This window comes from Schistocerca piceifrons, chromosome X (assembly GCF_021461385.2).
Source record: "Schistocerca piceifrons isolate TAMUIC-IGC-003096 chromosome X, iqSchPice1.1, whole genome shotgun sequence".
NCBI lineage: Eukaryota > Metazoa > Arthropoda > Insecta > Orthoptera > Acrididae > Schistocerca > Schistocerca piceifrons.
The window spans coordinates 447715578-447742770 of NC_060149.1; the positions used below are offsets into that span (position 1 = coordinate 447715578).

Here is a 27193-nt window from a genome sequence, read left to right on the forward strand (position 1 = left end):
CTGGCCGTACACCACTGGTGATCGTCGAGGGGACACTGAATAGTGCACGGTACATCCAAACCGTCATCGAACCCATCGTTCTACCATTCCTAGACCGGCAAGGGAACTTGCTGTTCCAACAGGACAATGCACGTCCGCATGTATTCCGTGCCACCCAACGTGCTCTAGAAGGTGTAAGTCAACTACCCTGGCCAGCAAGATCTCCGGATCTGTCCCCCATTGAGCATGTTTGGGACTGGATGAAGCGTCGTCTCACGCGGTCTGCACATCCAGCACGAACGCTGGTCCAACTGAGGCGCCAGGTGGAAATGGCATGGCAAGCCGTTCCACAGGACTACATCCAGCATCTCTACGATCGTCTCCATGGGAGAATAGCAGCCTGCATTGCTGCGAAAGGTGGATATACACTGTACTAGTGCCGACATTGTGCATGCTCTGTTGCCTGTGTCTATGTGCCTGTGGTTCTGTCAGTGTGATCATGTGATGTATCTGACCCCAGGAATGTGTCAATAAAGTTTCCCCTTCCTGGGACAATGAATTCACGGTGTTCTTATTTCAATTTCCAGGAGTGTATTTCCTAACGTATAACTTTTTGCTTGTAGTAGGCTTAATAGGTATTTGATATTGGTACTTCTTGAATTACCTTCGTGTTATTTATGTAAATGGGGTAGATAAAAATGACCAACTATGCCAAAACAGTCTCGTTTATCTGACGCATGTTACAATTGCTGCAATATTAGAAAGGACTATTTCGCTTTATCAAGCAGCCAGTGCTCGATCCCAACGGCCTCGAATCACTAGCAGTCGATATGACAGGTATCTTATCCGCATAGCTGTAACGGATCGTGCAGCCAAATCAAGAAACCACACCACTCTTGGGTGCTATTCGTAGTATCAGCTTTTTCACTATTAGGCAAGGACTTTTTGATTTTTCATATAGCAAAAAGTTTGACGAACTTTGACTAGGTAATAAATACTTTCGCAGAAAGGAAAGCATGCCGCGTAAAGCTATAGAAAAATTAGAGAGAAAAAATGCTGGGACCTAAGGATTGAAGATACATGTACAGTTTTGCTTGTCTCTTGTCTGTACTGGATTTGTGTTTCCTATATTTAATTTTATGTCACACAAAAGAGAAAGTTATTAGCTAACAGGAAATAAAGTGCGCAAAGTTTCTGAAGACTTATTCTCTCGGCCACAAATAATCTCACCCACTATTAATTGTGAGTTTTTTTTTTTTTTTTTAAGGTGGCTAGGATGTCAAACCGACCAACTGGAAGTAGGAGAGGCACCACAGGACATTTTAATTTCCACTGTCCTGAATATAGGTTTGATGGCTTCCATTACAAAATACATACGTTTTAATTCCACAGAGCGACGTGCGAAAGAAGACTGCTGTGTGAAGAGGCACACTTAAGACCAAATGACATGTCTTACATTTCCTCGAACATATATGTTTTATGTATCAAACTCTTCAGGAAGATGTGCGCTACAAAATGAGCATATTTTTTAAAAATTTTGAAAAATCTTTTTTTTCTAAATTTTTGACGTCCTACCTCAAACGCTCGAGTGGGAGGAAGAGGGGGGGGGTGCGCCACTACCAAGTTTCTGCCCCAGTTCGGAAATACCATAGATCCGGGGCTAATCACAGTTCTTCCTAGGGAGCCACCTCCAATATTCTTGTACTGCTCCAATGTTTTGCTGCACACTGTCTTCCGTGTTTCTTTGCGAGCATCTGTCAAAATTTTCGGAGTCCACCTATTTCGAACAGTTTTCAGCTTCAAGTGTCTCAATATTCTGTACATACTCACTACTCCTACTCCCAAACGAGTTGACAGTTTACTCACCATTAATGTGTTTGTCATACAAAATCAGATTGTGAATATGCTGAATATTGTCAGGAGTCAGTGCAGGTTTCATTAAACACTTTCGGTTTACAAGCCGTGTCACTCCGAATAAAATATTTGAGCTTTCGATAACTGTCTCTGCCATCGTCATCAGGATTTAAAAATCACTGATTACGGGTGCTGGCACTGTGCTATGCTCGTATATTTGCAGTACCATCATCTTTAACCTCCCAGATAGGGAGGAAGTAACGTAAGCTTGGTAGGCAAATTGGGCAGCACATAACATTCACCGCTGCAATGAATGACAGATGGCGAGAGAGGCCGGGGCCTCGTTTGAAATTGCTGCTCCCGCCGCCCTCCTATAAGCACCAAGCATCTGTCTTTTCTTTTGTTCAATGTCCAGAGCCCGCCTCTATGCCCTGCTAAGAGTGTACTTCTGGTCTTGTGTTAAAATTGTTGCTGCTTATTCTAATTCCGGCCGATTCTTTTATAACAGAATGCTTCGTCTCTTCAAATTATATTTTATCCCCGTTTTCTAGGCAACATTCAATCATGGTGGGTTTATCAAGTTCCCTTCGTTTAGTAGGTCGTCAGTGCTTTACACAACACTCAGCAATATCGCGAATAGTTCATCATATGTAAATGCTGTCACATTCACAGGGGATACGAAACACATCACCTACCTTGCTAGTTGCTGCTCCACAGAATGGGAGAAATGCAATCTGATTGGCCTCTTCTGCCGATTCACGAGACGTCTTTCATCAGTGGCACCAGAAAACTTTTTCTATTCTCTGTTGCTGTAACTATTTTCCCTGAACACGCTCTTCAAATGCTGAAATTCAGACTCGATATGTCCTAACGTGCCCAGAACCGTTTCCATGTATACAGGGTGTTGAAGTACTCGTTAGTGTGCGTAGATTTCCTGTACACTGAATGTGTCTTCCACTCAACTAAAAAATCCAAGAACAGAAGCTTGCTATCCCTCTCTATCTCGACAGTTAATTTAATAATGGAATGGACACCATTCAGGCGGTTTACAAACTGCTGCAGTAGGGCAGAGTGGGGCACATTGAACCATAAAAAATATTTCTTCGTGTTACTCATGCAATAATTTTATTACAGAGTTGTGATTTACAGATGTTACAGTTTAATCATTCAAGTATCAAATGGCCTTATATGTGGGGTACAATGAACCACATTAAACACGTTCATTGAAAGAACCTATTTAGCATACAAAGTAAGTGTAAATGTACTTTAAACATAATGTTTACATATATTCCATGTGTGAATCATATAATTAAATCTGTTGGCACACTGTCATGTAACTTATTTTGGAATTACCGAACATCCATGGACTCGAACCCGATTCCAAATTTGAAATACGATTTTTGTCTCTTTGTCACACCATCAGTAGCAGGTCACGGGAGCATGTAAAGTATGTTGCTAGCTGGAACAAAAGCTTCATCCTTTACCTGAGGAAGATACACTACTGATCATTAAAATTGCTACACCACGAAGATGACGTGCTACAGACGCGAAATTTAACCGAGAGGAAGAAAATGCTGTGACATGCAAATGATTATCTTTTCAGAGCATTCACACAGGGTTGGCGCCGGTGGCGACACCTACAACGTGCTGACATGAGGAAAGTTTCCAACCGATTTCTCATACACAAACAGCAGTTGACCGGCGTTGCCTGGTGAAACGTTGTTGTGACGCCTCGTGTAGGGAGGAGAAATGCGTACCATCACGTTTCCGACTTTGATAAAGGTCAGATTGTAGCCTATAGCTGTTGTGGTTTATCGTATCGCGACATTGCTGCTCGCGTTGGTCGAGATCCAATGACTGTTAGCAGAATATGGAATCGGTGGGTTCAGGAGGGTAATACGGAACGCAGTGCTCGATCCCAACGGCCTCGAATCACTAGCTGTCGATATGACAGGTATCTTATCCGCATAGCTGTAACGGATCGTGCAGCCACGTCTCGATCCCTGAGTCAACAGATGGGGACGTTTGCAAGACAACAACCATCTGCACGAACAGTTCGACGACGTTTGCAGCAGCATGGACTATCAGCTCGGAGAACATGGCTGCTGTTACCCTTGACGCGGCATCATAGACAGGAGCGCCTGTGATTGTGTACTCAACGACGAACCTGGGTGCACGAATGGCTAAACGTCATTTTTTCGGATGAATCCAGCTTCTGTTTACACCATCATGAGGGTCGCATCCGTGTTTGGCGACATCGCGGTGAACGCACATTGGAAGAGTGTATTCTTCATCACCATACTGGCGTATCACCTGGCGTGATTGTATGGGGTGCCATTGGTTACACGTCTCGGTCACCTCTTGTTCGCACTGACGGCACTTTGAACGGTGGACGTTACGTTTCACATGTGTTACGACCCGTGGCACTACCGTTCATTCGATCCCTGCGAAACCCTACATTTCAGCAGGATAGTGCACGACCACATGTTGCAGGTCTTGTACGGGCCTTTCTGGATACAGAAAATGTTCGACTGCTGCCCTGGCCAGCACATTATCCAGATCTCTCACCAACTGAAAACGTCTGGTCAGTGGTGGCCGAGTAACTGACTCGTCACAATACGCCTGTCACTACTCTTGATGAACTGTGGTATGGTGTTGAAACTGCATGGGCAGCTGTACCTGGACCTGCCATCCAAGCTCTGTTTGACTCAATACCCAGGCGTATCAAGGGCGTTTTTACGGCCAGAGGTGGTTGTTCTGGGTACTGATTTCTCAGGATCTATGCACCCAAACTTCGTGTAAATGTAATCACATGTCAGTTCTAGTATAATATATTTGTTCAATGCATACCCAATTATCATTTGCATTTCTTCTTGGTGTAGCAATTTTAATGGTCAGTGGTGTAAAACTTCACTCCCATTTTTTCACTTTTTCTCAAAAATGATACCTGATAGTCTCCTGCGTCATCCTTCGGTTTCAAAATCTTCCCCACATAGTAAACTGGTGTTTTGTTTTTCAGTTCAAATTCGGTCAAAACGAAATCATCTGTTTCTGGTAATTTGTCCAAGTCTTCAAAGTTGTGCTCAGATTCGCCAGACACATCCACATTGACATCGCTCTCTTCATAATGTGCCTCACTAATGTCGTCATCTGATTCCTGCTCATAAAGCTTGCAGTTGACCTTTTTATTGGGATGTTTTGTGGCTTGCAACAAATCTTTCTCTGGTGTATCAGTTGCAATTAAACTCCGTCCTCTCTTACGTTTATTGCTCTTCTTTCTGTTGTCTGCTTTTGGATATCCTCGAATTATTTCAGGAGAAACTCCATTAGGAAAAGCTGTTTGGGTGTTAAGTACTGCCGGCCGGAGTGGCCGTGCAGTTCTAGGCGCTACAGTCTGGAACCGAGTGACCGCTACGGTCGCAGGTTCGAATCCTGCCTCGGGCATGGATGTATGTGATGCCCTTAGGTTAGTTAGGTTTAATTAGTTCTGAGTTCTAGGCAACTGATGACCTCAGAAGTTAAGTCGCATAGTGCTCAGAGCCATTTGAACCATTTTGTTAAGTACTGCAGATGGTCCTGCTTGCTGCACATCTTGTGGCTGGCTGACATCGACTGAGGCTTGTCCTGCAGATCGTGCATCCTTGATATGATGGAGAGAATTAACATCTGAAGTTGATCTGTTTGCCTCCACGACCCTGTCTGTTACTTCACTGACCATAAAGTCTTCGTCAGTGAAGATGTCTTCATCAAATGGAAATATTCCACATTTCTTGAAAGCCGAACATACGTTAGTGGGTGTCATTGGTTTGTCGTGAGCAATTTTGACACATACAGCTACATCAGAGTAGTGAGAGGAGTGCCTTTTTTGTGAAGGAGTTTTGAATTTAATGCTGAGTAATAAGTTTCCTTGAATGAAGAGAACATTCCTACATAGAGGCTGCAGTTTGTTTGAGGTATGTGGAGGTACGGTTAGCATAAGCACCCAATTGGCTTTTGCTACATCTATTACCTCAATTGACAGATGAGTTTCATGATTGTCTAAAATTAGAAGCGCAGGATTGTCTTTGCTACTACTGAATTTGTGGATGAAATGTTTCACGACATCCACAAAAAGTTCGCTATTCAGCCAGCCACTCTTTATTGCTAACCCCAGGATGCCTGTTGGTGCATTACTTATCATATGTTGTTTAAAATGTACTCGAGGAAATATCATTGCCGGGGGCAGGGGAAAGTACCACCTGCACTGATTATGCAACAGGTGGTCACTATGACACCACGTTCTGCACTAGTTGCTTGTAAAATCTGTTTACTTCCCTTTTGTGCCACTATCTTTGGAAGCCTATCTGGTACAGTTGAGGTACTTGCTTCATCCAGATTGAAAACCCTTGTACCATCAGCGAAAGTAGGGTATCTCTGGTAAAGGTCTTTCAAGTTTTTGAAGAAATTCGAAACTATACCGATTAAAGGATGTTGCTCTGGATAAGCTGCAGCCGCGCGGGAGTAGCCGAGCGGTCTGGGGCGCTGCAGTCATGGACTGTGCGGCTGATCCCGGCGGAGGTTCGAGTCCTCCCTCGGGCATGGGTGTGTGTGTTTGTCCCTCGGATAATTTAGGTTAAGTAGTGTGTAAGCTTAGGGGCTGATGACCTTAGCAGTTAAGTCCCATAAGATTTCACACGCATTTGAACATTTTTGATAAGCTGCAGCCCTCTGGGGTTCAGATACTTAAACTGGGATTTCGTTTCATGAACCCATGGAAGCAGTTTACACCAGCCATTCCCTCCCTCCAGTTCTCAGGATATTTCGGACAATTTTTCACAGCCGGTTCACTTGCTAAGCGCCTGCATGTTGTAGTGTCAACACCAAAGCATATCTTAGAAGAATGCAACAAATACTCCACTAATTCTTTCTCCTGCTCCCCAGAAAATACCTTTCGATTTTCATAATTTGGTGTCAATCTTTCACTGGAACCACATTTAATGTTTTGAACATATCATCGAAGAGTAGGGTAAGGTACTGAATGAGATTTAGCTGCTTGGTGAACTGCCATGCCCTTATTAAGAACATCCTGTAAAGCTTCTTGCATAACATTGTGGTCAGTTTTACCTCTGTCCGTTTTCCTGCGGTACAAACGAACCATCTTCAAACGTGATAATATAAAACAGGACTGTTGAACGTCTGTAATTTCAAAGCCTTAAATACCTACACATATGTATTTACTATTGATATTGTTACAATGACCTTTCTTTAAAAGTTGGTGACAAATGATTGAATGAAATTCAGTCTATCTACGTCTCCAAAAATTACTTCACTGTCGCGAAACTAACAAGTCGCCAGTACAACACTAATGGCGGGAACTAGATCCTGCAGAAAACAAATGGCAGTCGATAGAGCAGTACTGACAACATATGCACAGAGGAAAAAATAATTTACCACCTTATACTGAAATTATGCTACCTGATTCATTGTGCCCCATGGTTCAGAGTGCCCCACTCTCCCCTACAATTTCACAATGGGGCCATATTAGAATACTGTCGTCAACGTACCGTAGGAAGCAAGATGGATGCAACCTAGTAGAATTTAGAGCTTACTCCTCAAAATGCTTCATGAAGAATTTCACGTCGGCTGGAGACAATGAGGATCCCACGGCTGTGTTATGTCAACATGTAATATCCATTGCAGTACAGGAAGTACAATGTCATTAGCGCATGGTGGAACACCTTACAAACCCAGGTTTAAGCTATTGTGCCAAAAAATCCAGCGTGACTTATACTTCACCCTCATAAAATGTGACCCAAGGTCCAGACTAATCATTATGTCATTTTGGTCTATTTGTATTATCCCGAGGGTCTCAAAGTATGACTGCAAGTTAACAACCTGATTTTTATAGGTCACTGTTACAATATTCAGGGCCTGTTAGACCAGCTAAAGTAAAAATGTTTGTTAGATTTCAGTTTTGACAGCACTTGGTCACAACAGTCAAGATTAGGTATTTTGTGTATGATAAATCTATTAAAAGGGCATAACTATGTTTCATTCTGATAGTGTATTAATTCTGTAAATATTAGCTGTTTGTGTGCTGTAATGTATTCATGTATTTTGGCAATCTCCTGACAAATGATCAGAGTAGTGAGTACTGTATTCAAATGTTTTGTGTTTTTTATGTGATACTTTCTGACTTCGTCCACACCCACAAGAATCGTTTCATTTTTGGGTCTATGGAATGAAAACTGAATCTAATCTAAAGAGGAACAGCTTCCTGGAGTATCTTCAGCAATCCACAGAGCCTGGGAGGTGTGGCGGCACATGGCATGAATTTCTTCACAGCTTCTTCTCGCATACCAGATTCCTTTATTAACTTCCTTTTCTTTCTTAAAGTGATCTGTGTGGATTGCAACTAAGCTTCCGATGTGTATAGTATTCAGCACCTTCAGGTGGTGGTCTTCCGTGTTCAGAACAACAATGGTATTTCCTTTATAGGTTGGCAAAAATCATGAATTCCTCATTCTGACATAATAAAGGTAAGCCATATCATTCCTCCCAGCTAATATTGGATTTCAGTGGCTTAGCTTTTGCTAGGATATGGCTGGTAGTTATTCTGCCATCCTCAGCTGTGCCAAGAGAGAGAGAGACCTGATGCACTACTCTGTTCCACCAGCAACAACCAATATGGCAGATATCACAGGGCTGGAGAAAAATAGAGCACCCTATGCTACAACAGAGCTGCCATCCAGTTCTTGGTGAGAAAAATAAACAACTGTTCTGTGGAGCTTACCTGACTCCAGGTTGGCATCTTCTCGAGTTAAGTGGTCAAACTTGGAACACTGCTTAGACATTCTCTTTCACAAACTCACATGCTGCTACACTACTATAGCTGTATCTACACACTCATTGTTGAATGGTGACAAAGTTGATGCCAGAAGCATATGACAATGAAGCAGGCCTTTGGCATCAAACTGAGCTCATACCATGTCTGTTGTATTCAATATCTCACTATGGCATGACTATTCTTCTTCAAAATTGTGTCTACTGCATCAAAAGTGTGGTGCAAAATAATTATCAAATAGTGATTTATACCCACAAATTATAGTTTCATTTACAATCAGTTAGGATTAATGCTCACTGAGACAATCTACAGAAAACAATATGGATGGGTTTACAAGTAGTAGTTTTATTCACCTGTGGATCAAATATAGAAGAATATTTAGCATGTTATGTAATTATAGTTTAAGAATAAAAATCACAATTTTTATACACAAATATTTACATACTTATAGGTCTAGTTATTAAGGTAGTACAAGTAGATGATTGGGGACTCTTAGTAGGAAATACCCTGTCGTGTGCATGAAGGAATTTAGAGAAACAATACAACACCTTAATCAGGATATCTGTATGGGAATTAGACCATCCATCTTCCAGAATACAAGTCCAGTCTGTTAAAAGCAGTACAAACTCATTCACTTTATCCGTTGTTTACAACACGTTTCTGTTTATAAATTCTTGCACTGAAGTTATTTCATAATATAAAAAGCTAGTGCTACTCTGTTCATTCATTTTACAATGTCAGTTACTACTATAGCTACTACTACTATCAGTACTAGCACAGTGCACCTGCAAAGTCTCTCCACAGTGGCGAGCTCTGCAAGTCTCACCTTGTGGGTTGCATAAGAGTGGCAGCAAATTCATGTCACTATTTACACTACGGGCCAAGATTCACTGCTTGTGGCTGCAGTTCTGTCAGGAGATTGGATTCAGCATTATTTTAATTAAAACAATGAAATTAATTAATTATATTAATTACATTTAAATACACTGTACTCATCAGTTTTGCCATGAAGAGACAGTCCATGCATGGCCTAAGCTTGAAATCATCCTCTGAGGCAAACTGACAGTCTGAACAAGGCACACAAGCGATATTGTCACTTTCATGACCGTTGACACAGTGTGCTCTAATGAACTGCATTGTGAGTGGATGTCTACCTGTACAGGGTGAGGCAAACGAAAGTGGCCCAGATGAGTGGATACGATTGGACTTGAATGTATGCATATAACTATACCCCATGATGTGCACACCATGTGTATGCCTACCACATGATCCACGCCAGCTCAGAGCATAGTGTGGGCTAAGTTAGTGTGAGTGGAGCTGTGCAATTGGAATGATGGTGCTCACAGTGGATCAGTGGGTATTTATTGTGGAAAGTTATGTGACAACAAAGTCGTGGAAACAGTGGAATCAGTTGTTTGCTGAAGAGTGTAATGGTGCCAAAGTGACAGTAAAGAGTGCCATGCAATGCTTAGTCTGAGAATGGTGTCAGGCAGGATCTGTTTTGAGCAAATCAAAAAACATTCTGAAACATTCCCACACACCAGGGCCCAAAAGTGCCATCAACATCTGCTATAGGCAGGTTAGTACTATATTTCCTTTCCTCTGCTGTGTTTCTTTGTACCCTGGAACTCTGTTCTCCAGGCCACTTGTGTTTGCCCCACCCTGTACTTGCATTATGTTGGTGGCTGCATGTAACAGTTTCCTGTGGTCAAAAGTATACTGAGAAAGAGTTTTCCAACAAAAAATCAAAAGAAAGCTTTTTAAGACATCACAAACTAATTTATTTGAAATGTATATGCAGCTTCTGAAGGTCATAATGAATGAAAACCCTCTTTACAGCTTGTAAAACTTGGTTTTAAATGACCACACTATCAGTTTCATGGCTTATAGCCACATCTTCAGGTGCAACCTTAATTATGATTATAAACTTTACTCCAATTTTGGCCACTAGGGGCAAATTTAGCACTGGGAATGCATGAAAGATGTATAGAAATGTTTCAATATGTAATTAATTAGGAATGGGACATGAGCAGAAAAGGCCAAACAAGTGAGAGAGGCATAATGTTGATTTTACTATTAACCAGAGCTTACACAAGTTCTTCAATATGAGCACTGAAAATGTTGATGGGATTCTGCAGAATGCAAGATTTACACCTGGTGGCCATATTTTGAACTAATTTTTTCCAAAATAAGTAGGTTAGCATATCTACCAAGTTTCACTGCCATACAATAACTACAGCCCACACGGGACCTCCGTGAGTAGCTGCACATTAAGAATAACCACCCTGTGTAAGAACAAGAAACAGTAGCTGAAGGCTAAAACCTTGGTCGCGGTGGAGGTTTGAGTCCTCTCTCTGGCATGGGTGTGTGTGTTTGTCCTTAGGATAATTTAGGTTAAATAGTGTGTAAGCTTAGGGACTGATGACCTTAGCAGTTAAGTCCCATAAGATTTTGCACACATTTGAACTTCTTTTCTCTAAAACCTATCTTGAAGATGTAGCTCATTACATAGTCAGTCATGGAAATATGAAATACTACTGGGCCATATGTACAAAGTAGAATGAACTAAGCACACTGGCTTCTTCCCTGTCTCAAACCAGACATGAGATGTGTAGCTTGCAAAAGTAGGCAAAAAAAAAAAGTTCGAATGTATGTGAAATCTTATGGGACTTAACTTCTAAGGACATCAGTCCCTATGCTTACACACTATTTAGCATAAATTATCCTAAGGACAAAAACACACACCCATGCCTGAGGGAGGACTCGAACCTCCGCTGGGACCAACCGCACACTCCAAGACTGCAACGCCTTAGACTGTTCGGCTAATCCCATGGGGCTGCAAAAGTAGGCCTTGCCTTCACTGGCAACCAGGAAATGTTGACAGCCCTGGCAAACAATAACTATAATGTTGGCACTATGCTGCAATATACCTCCATTACAATATAGTTAACCATGTGAGCAATCAAAATAGTTATAATGCTTTAAGTTCAAATGACCGTATACTATCTTTTTTGTATCTAAAGATTTCCATTTCCTCCAATACATTCAAAACCTGGCCTTTTCCCTTTTCATGGTTTTTTCTTCCTTTTTTTTTTTTTTTTTTTTTTTTTTTTTGAGAATTATAAAATTTTCAGCAGATTTTATTTCTTCTAACCTGAGCAGAAGACGTAGAGATAAAGAAAATGTTTTCTATAACAAATATAATGCAGCACATGTCTACTGCAATGTTGAATAAGACAGAGAATATCTCAAGCAAAAAGAAGCATTCAAAAGTTATCAAAAACTCTATAAAGGTTAATTAATAGAGACCAGGAGCAACTACACAGCAAACAGTATTCTGCCTTCACACCATGTTACTGCAGTGATAAACAGATTTAGAATGTGCAGAGACAAATCCTGTGTGGACTTTATTATTACCTACAATGAGATATTCATAAAAGAGCAAATTGAGATGACAGATATATTCAATGAATACTTTTCTTCAGTAGGGGGAGCCTTCTATAACAAAAATAAAAAGCTGCAGCATAATTTTAAAGGGAATCCATTTGAGCATAGCATATATCTTGCACCCACAAATTCCAAAGGAATAATGAGCATCATTAGCTCTTTAAAATCCTCCAGTTCTTCAGGGTATGATGACCTCAGTATTAATGTATTAAAGGTGTGTAGACAAAGTGTCTCTGTACCTCTGTCTGTAGCAGTAAATAATTTAATAGAGTAAGATATTGTAACTTCCAGATATACTAAAAATAGTCCAGGTAAAACAGATCTTTTAAAAGGGTGACAAATACAAAACTGAAAAATACAGACCAATCTTGATACTTCCTGTGCTTTTCAAAATTTGTCTCAAACAAATGCAATCTAATGCTTCAGAATCAGAATGGATTCCTAAAGTGGTAAATGAACAGCTTCTCAGTTAATTGAAGGGGTATTAAGTGGCATCAACAACAAGGAACTTTGCAGGTATATTACCTATAGCTTGAGAAAACTTTTGACTGTGTGAACATTACTATTCTATGGAACATTGGCAGTAGAAGCACTGCATATGATGTAACATAGTCCTACACAAGTAACAAAAATCAGGTTGTACTGTTTAGACTAAAAATGGAGTTTACAGATCTAAAATCACTAAATAAAAGTATGAGGTGCCACAGGGCTTGTTATTGGATCCTTTTCTGCTTTTTGTTAATGTAAATTACATGAAATATTTCTCTCTAAGTTCAAAAGTAGTTCTATATGGAGATGATAGGCCCATCAATTGTAAGACTGAATCATTTAATGAATTCGAGAGCCACTTTAAATATTTGACATATGAAATTGATCAATACTTTAACAAAAGTCAGCTAAATGTAAGCATGACTGTGACATGTCTCATGGAGTTTAACAAATTAAACTAGCCATTGCCAATAAATTGGTAAAAAAGATGGGACACACATGTTGACTCACTAGTTTGTAAGTTATCTAACACTATAATCTCAATCAATATGATTACCAAGTTCTGCAAAGACACTCTTGTGCCAAACACTGCATACCATACTTTATTTTCATCACACTTGAAGTACAGAGCAACAACCAAAGCAAATCTAAATAAGTTACTGGTACTTTAAAAAAGTGCTATAAGAATCATCTGTGCAACTAAATATAAGGAATTAAGCCATGGCTTGTTTCCAAAAACTGGTGTGCTAACCACAGTAAACATGTACAATGTCAAAGCCATATTGCTTGTTAAAAGAATTTCTTTCACTTTCGCCATAGTTCTGCACTGATCACAGGGTTGGCATGGCTACAACGGATTTGGCGATGTTAGTTTTAGGGGTGGCTGGTTGCCTTTTCTGTACAATACCAAATATAAAGAAACATTTTATGTCACCAGACACAGAACAGCACTCTATGAAAAGGGTCCAAAATATGCAGGATTAAAATTAAACAATGCACTGTCCAATGTGGTTACGGCTCTTCTCCCAACAAAGCTTACGTTTCAGGCTAAGAAATTCCTGCTTTCTGCTGCAAAACACTCTTTACACATAAGAATATGCATATACATTATGTCATCAAAATTATTTGGACACCTGGCTGAAAATGACTAACAAGTTCATGGCACCCTCCATCAGTAATGCTGGAATTCAATATAATGTTGGCCATCCTTAGCCTTGATGACAACTTCCACTCTTGCAGGTATATGTTCAACTAGGTGCTGAGGTACTGGAAGTTTTCTTGGGGAATGGCAGCCGATACTTCACAGAGTAGTGTACTGAGGAGAGGTACTGATGTCAGTCTGTGAGGCCTGGCACAAAGTCGGCATTCCAAAACATCCCTAAGGTGTTCTATAGGATTCGGGTTGGGACTCTGTGCAGGCCAGTCCACTACAGGGATGTTACTGTCATGTAACCATTCCGCCACAGGCCGTGCATTATGAACATGTGCTCAATCGAGTTGAAAGATCCAATTGCCATCCACAAATTGCGCTTCAACAGTGGGAAGCAATAAGGTGCTTAAAATATAAATGTAGGCCAGTGCTGTGATAAAGCCATGCAAAACAGCAAGGGGTGCAAGTCCCCTCCATGAAACACATGACCATACCATAGCACCACCGCCTCCAAATTTTACTGTTCGCACTACACACACTGGCAGATGACGTTCACCAGGCATTCTCGATACCCACAACCTGCCATCAGATTGCCACATTGTGTACCATGATTTGTCACTCCACACAATGTTTCTCCACTGTTCAATTGCCCAATGTTTATGCTCCTTACACCAAGTGAGGCATTTACCAGTGTGATGTGTGGGCTTATGAGCAGCCGCTCAACCACGAAATTCAAGTTTTCTCACTTCCTTCCTAACTGTCATAGTACTTGCAGTGGATCCTGATGCAGTTTGGAATTCCTGTGTAGTGGTCTGAGTAAATGTGTGCCTATTACACGTTATGACCCTTTTCAACTGTCAGCAGTCTCTGTCAGTCAATAGACGAAGTCAGTCTGTACGCTTTTGTGATGTACATGTCCCTTCACGTTTCCACTTCACTGTCACATTGGAAACAGTGGACATAGGGATGTTTAGGAGTGTGGAAATCTCACATACAGACATATGACATAAGTGACACCCAATCACCTGATCACGTTTGAAGTCCGTAGGTTCTGCGAAGTGCCCCATTCTGCTCTCTCATGATGCCTAATGACTACTGAGGTTGCTGATATGGAGTACCTGGAAGTAAGTGGCAGCACAATGCACCTAATATGAAAAATGTATGTTTTTTGGGGTGTCCGGGTACTTTTGATCACATAGTGTATGAAGAGTAAGAAGTGCTTGGAAAAAAATATATTAACAGTATTCAGGAAACCATGTATTTGTAATTTTATCATTTGTGAATCAATGACAAATTGAGAAGAATATATTATCATGTTATGTATAAAGAACTGTAACATTTGCTGTTTTTGTACATATGCAGTGAATCATTCTATGTTGAGTAAAGTATTGTTATTATTATTATTGTTATTTTATTATTACTGACTGTTTGGCTGCAGAATACTTTATAATCCTTAAGTAGTTCTTGCCTTGCTCTCTGTGACAGCATCTTATTTTCACATGTGATTACTGAACTGAAAAGGTGGCCATTTCCTTTGGAGATAGATCTTCTACAGACATGGAAAGATAATATACCCAGGTGCAGAGGTTCTCACAAAGAAAATATATTTGAAGAGTGGTTTAGCAAAGTGTACAGTTGTTTCAACTGCAGTTGAAAATATTTTTCAAAAGAAATATTAAGGAAATGGACCAGTGTTGCAAAACTTACCTGTATATATCTCTATCTTCATAATGTTGGTGTGTGCTAGACTCTATGCATCTGACATTGTATACCAATCTTAACTCACAATAATTATTCCAAAATTTTCAAATTTATAAATGTAAAAATGTTGATTTACTAAATTTGTGTTATAGGTTGTGGTAGAACTTATCAAGAAAATTCAGCTACATTTTCAACTCCAGGTTTCCATCCAACTGCAGCAGCTTCTGTAACACCAGAACATTGTGAGTGGAGAATAACAGCAACACATGGTGAACGAATCATTCTTAACATTACAAGTATAGACATGTATCCCAATGAAAATTGCTGTTCTGATTACATAGAGATAAGAGATGGTTATTGGCAAAAATCACCTCTTATAGGTAAACAAGTTTTATTGTCTTCATTATTATGTTGGTTTAGATTATTTAGACTGTCTAAAATACTGGCATCAATGTTTTACATATTTTGCTACAGAAGAAATGAAAATATTGTAATTCGTCATTTATTGCTCTTTATATTCTATTTTCAGTACATGTTTATACGTTTAATGAGAATCTCCTTAATTTTATGGACATTGTGGTTGCATGCTGTACTTCTGGAACTTCTGAAAATTATTCTTATAATATTTAATTTTTACCAGCTACTGCTATCTGTAAACATTTTACATAATGTGCTACTTTAAGTTACTCAGTACCTTATTTGCCAAAGTAGATCACTTTGCATCATTTTTGTTTTTAGATAAAAGTGTCATTCACTCTCATACAGCAGTGCAAAATTAAACACAAAAACCTCTGAAGGCATGACTTAGACTCACTATATTTGCAAGGAACACTGTCAGAGAGCAATAAAGGCTTTGGTGCAAGTTCTGTGCTGAAGATAAAGTAAGGATGACATAATGAGTGTGGACATGCTGAAATTTTAACATCTGTAATTGACTTGTTGAAAGACTGGTCTGTTATTTTAGGCATCATACCAGGTTAAAGACATGCTGGAATGGTGCCAGTGAATATAATGAAAGAATTTAACAGAAGTTTAGTGATGCTGAGTTATGAGTCTCTGAGAGGTGTCACAGTCCTTCCAAGGATTTTCCACCTTGCTATGGATCAGTAATGGGGCCAATGATCCAAAGATCAGCTTACTGTCTCCAAATGACAGTAACATATGTGGCCTGCTGCAACAGATAAGAAATCTTTGCTGACTGAATAGTTACTGCAGCATAAATCAAGACCAGTTTTGTTCCTATAATGTTAGTCAGGACTATTAGGAAATATCTTCTAGTATTTGGGCTATACCCAAGGATACAAGCCACCATATTTGGCCAATAATGTCTCTCACTGAAAATGTAAATTTTCCTTCAAGCAGCATTGCAGTAAACATTCATCACAGGGGTTTGCTGGACTGCACAGTTCTCACAAAATCTATTTGTAATAGTGACATTAGTCCTCTTGTAATATACATGAACACAGAAGCAAGCAAACAGTTTAGAAATTTTACTGTTTGTATGTTCCTGCAGTTTCCCCAGTTTCACTGCCCTCCCTCCCCATTGACCAAAACAATGATAATTACCAGTTCTTGTAAATTGCATTTATAGTATCTATCACCCATGACAACAATGAGTAAAATCATGTTGGACAGCTTGCTGATCACCACATATACCTATTACACCGGCACTCACTATCTTAGTCACTCCAATCATATACACAAATTAGTTCAAAGTGAAATAATATATAGGGTAGTTGTAATTTAAACTTTTGCTACTTGAGAGGCCACATTAAAAGTGAGTGATTTTAGGACAATGAAATTTTGTGGAAACATTTTTAAAGACATGTGGAAGAGAAATAACAAATAAACCATTGAAAGAAACACATTTTAATTTCCAAATGAGAAGGTAACATGTATTAATTGCATACCAAATTTACATCCCAGGTTACAAAGTTTACTCAATGTGATGACCGCCTGTAACCATGATATCCTGGAACTGCACTAGAGATAGCTGTACTGCTGCCTGCACATCTCAGGTTGAATGTTTAGGTGTTATGACACTGGTGCACTGCTTGATGATTGTACATCGTGTCTGGCACTTTCAACCATGGCAACAGTACCTTCTTTAACTAGCCATTGAACTCTCCCAGGAGAAATTTCCAAATTTCCAATTAATTCAAACTTCCAATTCCATATCACATTAATGCACTGATACTCACGAAGAGCAGCAGCACTATTGCTATTGCTTTCATGAACCAGCTTTATAAGTACAGCCCCACTCACCTTTTCCAGATCCACACTGAATTCCTCCAACTGTAATGCATACTGATGCTTCCATTTCAACTCTAAGTTGCCAAACCAACACCAGCATTGAATCACAAGTCATGACACCAACACTACTAACAACACGCATCCTGCAACACACAGTCTGAACATCATTCAAATAAAGTTTTGTACCCATACAATTAATAGTTTTGCATCTACATTGGCTTAAATACTGAAAGTTTAATTATAATCACCCTGTAATTTGTAGAAGGAATAGAGAAATAGGTTCAGGATTATCTAGTGTGGCTTGGAATAGCTTATTTGTATGTACCTTACCTGTATATAATGATATGTGTATTCCTACACAAAATGGTGAAGTAAGAAATAAATTATCAGCTAAGAAAGAATCATTAATTCAACTTTGTAGTAACTAGGTTATGAAGTAGGTAAGTTTTTCAACAATTCATTGTACTCACATCCCTTTAACAATAGCGGAAGTACAGTGAGCAGTGGACAATCAGCTTTTACTAAATTTCTAGTTGCAAATAAATAAAATTGAAATATTCTGAAAGGCCTGTTATTACAGTTTAATGAGTCTATTTTTTGACTCTGATCACCACTTTTATTAAAGTAATGAATATATGCAGATCATAGTGATTGGAGAACACTGCATGTGTGGCTCATCTCTACAAATCATCTGCAAATACCTAGTTGCTCTCTAAGCACCATGATCTGAAGATGCTCATTTTTTGAATGAATCCAGTCACCAGTATAAGTGAGGGGAAAATTTAGTAGTTTTGGGTTGCTGTGCATGATAGAATGTCAAGCATTTATAAAACTGAAGTAATAACATTGGTTCCTTATGATTATTCTTTTTGCTCACATTAAAAGAACCAACTGTTTCTAAAGAAATTTCTATTGCAGGAAGATACTGTCCAGACAATCCACCCACAAATGCAATACTTTCAACAGGAAGCAGAATGCTAATAACTTATGTATCATCAAACCCACAAGGCCGCCACAAAGGTTTTCAAGCTAAGTATGAAGGTTGGTGCTGCACTGAAGTATGATGTAACTATCACATATATTGTATGTGTCATCTAAAACTATACATGCTTTGGAGAGCATACTGACATTTTATGACAAACTGATACCTATATTTGGAGCCAGCTTTTTCATATAGTTTTAATTGCTCAAGACTCACTTGTACATATGGTTATTATATCAGTATTATTAAACTGCATAAAAACTACATTTTTAAGTAATATGCAAATTTTAGTGTACCTTATCTTATTTCCCATTTCTGAAGATTTCTAAAAATTGTCTCCAGAAACCATATTCAAAGTAGTATGCAATTATAACTACAAAGTTTACCACCATCAGTTTGTTGTATATCAAATATCTGCAGTGAACTTGGAATGTTAAATGTGTACAAAATTCTGAGCTTCTAACATTATCCACCAGGGAAGCCAGTGACTGGCAAAGAGGTGACCAGATGTTGCAAATGAAAAAATGAAGTATGCACTGCTACAGGAGATTGCATGCATAATCTGCAGCATTGTTGTTCTGATCATGATGTGCAGCTTGGAATGTACACCTCTATAGTCTCCTGCTATTCAGTGTCCACTTCAACACATTGCTAAAAGAGCAGCTTGTATCTTTGGTAATGTTGTTGGTGCACATTCTGATTTTCATGGCCTCTTTGAATACTTTGTCCCACTAATTTGAAGTTGATGCTAGCCTCTACATTTGATCAAGCAAGATCTTCAGTTAATTCATAGAACTGTGTTTTGCCATAGCTGATTTTTTCAGAGTTATGTACTTGATGTGCTACTGGCATTTGCTGCTCCACCGAGAAATAGTTGGAATAATCTGTCCAGTGTAACTTTATTAAACTTCCTGGCAGATTAAAACTGTGTGCCCGACCGAGACTCGAACTCAGGACCTTTGCCTTTTGCGGGCAAGTGCTCTACCATCTGAGCTACCAAAGCACGACTCATGCCTGGTCCCCACAGCTTTACTTCTGCCAGTACCTCATCTCCTACCTTCCAAACTTTACAGAAGCTCTCCTGCGAACCTTGCAGAACTAGCACTCCTGAAAGAAAGGATACTACAGAGACATGGCTTAGCCACAGCCTGAGGGATGTTTCCAGAATGAGATTTTCACTCTGCAGTGAAGTGTGTGCTGATATGAAACTTCCTGGAAGATTAAAACTGTGTGCCTGACCGAGACTCGGATTCAGGACCTTTGCCTTTCGCGGGCAAGTGCTCTACCATCTGAGCTACCAAAGCACGACTCATGCCCGGTCCCCACAGCTTCACTTCTGCCAGTATCTTGTCTCCTACCTTCCAAACTGTAAGGTTTGCAGGAGAGCTTCTGTAAGGTTTGGAAGGTAGGAGACGAGATACTGGCAGAAGTAAAGCTGTGGAGACTGGGCGTTAGTCGTGCTTCGGTAGCTCAGATGGTAGAGCACTTGCCCGCGAAAGGCAAAGGTCCCGAGTTTGAGTCTCAGTCGGGCACACAGTTTTAATCTGCCAGGAAGTTTCATATCAGCGCTCACTCTGCTGCAGAGTGAAAATCTCATTCTGGTAACTTTATTACTTTAACACATAGTATGAGGTGGGCCAAATAAAAGTGACCTGGAGAATAGAGTTCCAGGGTGCACAGAAACACAGTGGAGGAAAGTAAATACAATAATAACCTGACTATATCAGACATCAAAAGTGGCCACAATTCATGTCTTGACACTTTTGGGCTCCAGTCAACAAGTTGCTGAAGGGAGATCAAAGCAGGAATGGCTGGAATTGCTGCCATCTCATTCAAAATGCTTTGCTGCAGTTCTTGAAGACTATGAGGGTTATTTTGATGCATTTTAAACTCGAGGGCTCCTCACACAAAGTAATCACACACTGACAGATCAGGGGACCTGGGTGGCCAGCTAGAGTCCCCCTCTGCCTCCTCCCAGACTGACCTCTGCTAACAACTTTGTCAGGCACAAATACCGTACCCTGTATTATAAATATGTGAGACTCTGAATCAATAACTATTCTAAAATAGGCTTTCCACATTGATATTGGTTTAAAATTTATTTTTTCCCCATCAGGGTGTGCCATTCAACCAATCATTACAGGTCCAAATATGTAGCACTTTGTTCTAAATGTAGGTGGCAGGACAATCACTAGAAATGTAATCCCTGCATAGTACAGTCCAATTTCACAACTGCTACCACTATGTGAGCAGACAACATGGAGTGTGATCATGAAGGATAGTGCTGTATAATATGGTTTTTGTGGAAGGAGGGTGTAAACACAGTGGATATTGTCAGGCAATTGGTGGCAATGTGCGGAAAGTGTGCACTATCATGAAAAGTGCTCTTACAATATGACAACACTCATCCCTGTATGAGTGGGGAAACATGGTTGCCATCCTTCTCCCTTCTGGTGCTGTGAAGAAATGTCTGTGAGGACATTATTTTGCAGGTTTATAGGAACTGCAAGGAGCTGTCCAGCAGTAGGTGCAACAGACTCTAGAAAAGTGGTTGAAGGGGAGCCTACAGAAGTTAAGGAGGCCAATTCAGGAGAATACAGTGAATTTGGTAGTACTTGGAACCCCATTTCAGCAATGAAAGCCATGGTTTTCCAGCTCATGTGGGCATGAGTATTGTCATTTTGCAAGAGCACTTTTCATGATGATGCACACTCTCCACAAACTGCCATCAAATGCCTGTGAATATCTGCACTGTTTACGCCCTCTGTATACCAAAACTACATAGTCCATTGCTGTTCTTGATAATCCAATTCCATGTTGTCTGCACATGTAATGAAAGCAGTTGGAAAACTGGCCGGTATTGCTCATTTGTAATGGTTGTCCTGCCTTGTACTGTTAGACCAAAGTACCTGGAACAGCAATGACGAGTAAAATGGTGCACCATGAATGATGCTGAAAATTAAAGTATAAATAAATATGGAAAGCATCTGATACACAGATTTCAGCATCACTCTGATTTTTTAAATGACTGAAAAAATTGCTTGTACTGTATAGCCTGTTTAAAATCAATCCAAATGTAATCAATGTTGTTCCACAGAACAGAGAGTCATGGTGTACTGATCTTTTTTTTTCACTTATCAGACATCTGTCTGCATTTTCCATACAGTGCTGACTTGTTTTCATGTGTTCATGAAGCCATTTGACCTCAACACAGATGTTAGATCATCTATTACTGAGATGATTCACATCTTAAATGCTTGTAGCTCCCAGTGTACTGTCATTATGATCAGAACAATGATGTTACAGATAACCTAGCATTGTTAGCAAAGATATAATCAGTAGTAGGAGGGGCAACACTATGACATTTAATCTGTGAAATTCTGTTGCTTCTTTGCCTACCAGTTGTATTCGAGGTGGGTATTAAGAAAACTGCAGAATTTTATATAGATTTAACACTATATGTTCACCCAAAACATTTTATACTATAGTGCAATCAGTTTCCCTGACATGAGTGTGTTGTCTCTACCACTGAATTCTTGTCCTTTTATCTTGTTTCTCTTTCTCCCAGACCCTGAACCCTCCGCATCCCTTACACTATCCACATTAAATTTACCCATTCCATCTTAAACAAATGCTCCCATTATTAAGTCTGTGGCTTATGTAGAAGGTAGCAGACTGGGTATTTTGATGTCAATGTACTATAACTGTATGCTCTGAAGAAGAATAATAATACAAGTTTGAAAGCTGAGCCATAATGCTTCACATTTACTGTCCAGTATTTATGTGTCCATTAAGTTGTCATCTTTACTGGATGTAAATATTGTGGCAACAAGGAAGGGCCTCTGCCTTCTAATTCTCAGTGATTTGCTGAGTGCAGGTCTAAAGGCTTCAGATGCATCTCATAGACATATAAAGTGCCTTTTCTAACATTTGATCCTTATTTCTACGTTTCATTCAAACAATATTTGATGGTATGTCTAGGCATTTTATTCAAATTATAAACGTTTGTTGTATGATCTCTCTGCTTGTTGATGACAAATAAATGGATAAATCAGTTTTATCCAGATGGTGCTTGAACAAACTGGTTTTACTAATCATTCAATGAACAAAGATTTAAGTGCTTCTTTATAGACCACAAGTGCATTTTCCTTTTCTGCTGCCTACTAACTACATACACTTTTATATAAACTGTTCTTCTCTCACTCTGACCTCTGTCTTACTCTGTTTCCAGCTGTATGTGGGGGACAAATTGAAATCAGGGGGACAGGTGGCCATTTAGAATCTCCTAACTATCCAGAAGATTATCAACCTAATAAAGAATGTGTATGGAGAATTACTGCTCAACAAGATTATCAGGTGGCACTCAAGTTCCAGTCTTTTGAGGTGAGGTACAGTGTAGTTCTACAAGTCTGAGATTAATTTCTAATGCTGAATACCAGGTCAAAATGATACAATGTCATTCAGAATTTAGAAAATACCTCCAAAAATTCTGTAATATTAGAGAAATATTATGTTGATAAAGTATTTCTTTTACATCTTTTAATGTCATTAAATCTTAATGACATTGATTAATCTAAAATCCACACAAAAATGTAGCCTACAAGAGATATTTTTTTGTTGAAATTGTTAGTGTTTTTGGAGAATGTCTGGTGGAACACATAAGTGAGTTGTTTTACATAAGCACAAGCACTAAGAACGTCTAATAAGATTAAACCTGTCATAGTTTCAACACATAGCAACATTATTATTTAATAAATGAGATTACATTGTGGTGATAAAAGTCATGGGGCAGTGGTAGCCACATATACATATAGTGGTAACATCTCATATACAAGGTGCAAAAGGGCACCAGATTGGATTTGTACTCAGGTGATTCATGTGAAAGAGTTTCTGATGTGATTATGGCTGCATGGCAGTAATTGACAAATGTTGAATGCGGAATGGTAGTTGGAGCTAGACACATGGGAGATTCCATTTCGGAAATCATTAAGAAATGCAATATTCTGAGATCCACAGTGTCAAGAGTGTGCCAAGAACACCTAACTTCAGTGACCAATGGCCTTCACTTAATGATCGAAAGCAGTGGCATGTGTGTAGAGTTGTCAGTGCTAACAGACAATCAACACTGCATGAAACAGCTGCAGAAATCAATGTGGGATGTATGACAAACATATCCATTTGGATAGTGTGGAAAAATTTGCTGTTAATGAGGTACAGACAACTGATGTGAGTGTCTTTACTAACACCACAATATTGCTGCAGCACTTCTCCTGACCTCATGATCATGCGGTTGGACCCTAGATGACTGGAAAACTATGGTGTGATCAGATGAGTCCTAAATTCAGTTGGTAAGAGCTGATGGTAGGGTTCAAGTGTGGTGCAGAAACCATGAAGCCATGGGCCCAGGTTGTCAGCAAGGCACTGTGGAAGCTGGTAGTGGCTGTGTAATGGTGTGGCCTGTGATTAGTGGAATGGACTGTGTCCTCTGGTCTGACTGAACCAATCATTGAAGGGAAAGGGTTATGTCTGGCAACTTGGAGACCATTTGCAGCCATTCAAGTACTCCATGTTCCCAAATAATGATATGCCATGTTACCAGGTCACAGTTGTTTGGTTTGAAGAATATTCTGGTGAGTTCAAGCAAACAATTTGGTCACCAAGATTGCCAGACATGAATCCCATTGAACATTTATGGGACACAATCAAGAGATCAATTCATGCACAAAATTCTGCATTGGCAAGAATGTTACCATTTTATGGACAGCTACAGAGGCAACATGGCTAAACCTTTCTGCAGGGATCTTCCAATGACTTGTTGAGTCCTTCTTCTTTCTCTTAGATTTTGCAACTGTTCTAGCCACCGTAACTGCTGAGGTCTGCTGCATACTTCCTACATCTACATTTACTAGAGATTCCTCTCCACTAGACTCTCACAGTTGGTCATATCTATTACAATCACCAATAGTAAAACTATCTGAAAATCTCCTTCTCCTAGCAGATCTCTTGCCAACAGCCAGCTCCCATTCCCCAACCCCCTTCTCCCTCCTCATCCTATTTAGCTCCTCCTGTGCGTTTTTCAACTGCACCTGAAGGGCACAGATCTTACACTCCTGCTCCTCTATCAACTTACTCTTGCTACATAACCTGCAGTTCCAGAAGAGGATCTCACCAGAATGCCCACTGGCTTCCCCACTGCATTCCCCCCAGTGAAAATACTTCGAACAGGTCTCACACTGCAATCCACTACTCACGAACCTACGGCAAAGCCCACACTTCTCACTCATGGTAAAATTTTACAGTTATTGAAACAAGAAAACAACTTTATCTAAGTTCCGCTACTACAATAAGAAGGTGTTAAAAACTGACTACAATAATCACAAACTTGCTCTACAAGGAAAGTAACTACTATTATTGACAGTATTAATCAACAACAAATGAGAATATAACAAAATACTAACACAGAAAGAAAATCAATTGTCTAATGACAGTAACGAAACTGAAAGCAGTTCGCAAAAATTTCTTCTGAAGTTATTTCACCGGAAAACACCAAGAACACTGGTTGAAGACTACTAAAGTTCCTAAATAAACTACTATACACACACAATTAATTAGTTCTTAGCTTTCGATGTGCCGCTACAGCTGCAACTGGTCAGCGCAGAATGTAAACACGGGTAAGAGGTTAAGTTGCTCAATACGAAACACCCACAAATATCAGGTCACAACACAAGAAAGGCAGAGGTGAATGAAGAAACCACTAATAAGTCACTTATATAGTAAATATTATCATAAAAACTGTTAAAATATATATCTGCAACCTAAAAATAGATGAAAACTTAGAGAGCGATCTCACACGCAGTCACGCGCTTATGACGTCTGTTGCCTAGTCCAGGCCCTATGGACGATCATGATTTTGACACGTGGTACAATTGTAATCTGCCTGGACAATGTATTAAAGAGAACTATTTATGTACTTTTTGTGAATTATGGTTTATTTGTCTCATAATGTTCATAATCTAAATCGTTTGATTCAGGTACAGGAGGCATGTCAGAATTGTATATGTGACCTTAAATTATTTTGATATAGGACACACATTCTGTAGCAGTAAGCAATTCTTTAATATTATATTATATATGATGCAGTCACATTAGTGGTGTGGCTACTGCCTATATTCAGCATCACTGTGCAACAACCACTCACAGATGTTAAGTGGCAGCACTAGCAGTGGAGGGTATAAGAACCAAGTATGGGGCACACAAAAGTGCAGTGCTTGTCATAACCAAGAAACAGAGACATTTATCTGATCTCCAAAAGGGCATGATCATTGGCTTTCAGGTTAAGGGTGGAATCATTTTGAAATTGGATAAGTTTGTGAATTGTTTACCATGGTTACAGTGTACAATACATGGAAAAATGGCACTATCGAAAACTGGTTGGAAGGCAACTGTGTTGCACCATAGGCCAGAGGTGACAGGGGTGAATGATGGCTGCAGAGATGTGTACTAGCAAATAGATGTGCAACTATTAAGTTACTGACCACTGAGATGAACTAAGGGGTTACCATTAGTGTCTCCTCAATGGCTGTTTAGTGAACATTGCAGAGTATGAGACTTCACAGCAGGCACCTGCTTCATGCACCCATGCTGAATGCTGTTCATCAGTGACAAAGGCTGAAATTTGCATGCAGGTATTGAAACTGGATGTCCACTGAGTGGTGACAGGTGTACTTTTATGAAGAATCACATTATATGCTCCAGTAGCGTGAAACATGTGAAAGCAAACGCCCTGCATCAATCATCAGAAGGCCCCAGGCCAGAGGAGGGAAGATTTTGGTCTGAATGTTTTTGTGGCATTCCCTGGCTAGTCTCATCATTCTGGAAGGCACAAGGGATCAATACATCTCTCAATACATCTATCTATCCTTGTGGGACATGTCTACCCCTACATGTAGTTGGTTTTTCCTTGCCACAGTGGCATCTATGACCAGGACAATGCATGTCACACACCTTCCAGAGTACATGCATGGTTCAAAGGGCACCAGGATAACTTTACCATGCTTCCATGGTCACCAAACTCCCTGGATTTAAACCCAATCAAGAATCTGTGGGACCACCTTGATGGGTCTGCTCAGACCATGGATCATTGACTGAGAAACCTAGCACACCTGGCCATGGCACTGGAGTCGGCATGGTTCCGCATCCCTGTTGACACCTTCCAGAACCTCACTAACTCTCTTCTTGCAGTAGTATGTGCTGCAAATGGAGGTTATTCATGATTTTGACACGTGGTCACAATTGTAATCTGCATGGACAATGTATTAAAGAGAACTATTTACATAATTTTTGTGAATTATGGTTTATTTGTCTCATAATGTTCATAATCTAAATCATTTGATTCAGCTACAGGAGGCATGTCAGAACTGTAGTAAAATTTCACAATAAACACAGAACAGCTGATTTTAACAAACAGCATCAAAATAACAACACAATTTTGTTACATATATGAGCAATAAAATCT

General features: G+C 39.7%; 1 protein-coding gene across 1 annotated transcript in view; it reads left to right on the top strand.

Annotated features, from left to right (window-relative positions):
- LOC124721889 (tolloid-like protein 1) overlaps positions 1–27193 on the top strand; it is a 577505-nt gene that overhangs the window by 402903 nt on the left and 147409 nt on the right. Inside the window, exons 7-9 of the mRNA XM_047247042.1 lie at positions 15596–15823; positions 18615–18737; positions 22910–23061. Of these exons, the coding sequence (XP_047102998.1) occupies positions 15596–15823; positions 18615–18737; positions 22910–23061 (503 nt within the window). The remainder of the gene's footprint in view (positions 1–15595; positions 15824–18614; positions 18738–22909; positions 23062–27193) is intronic.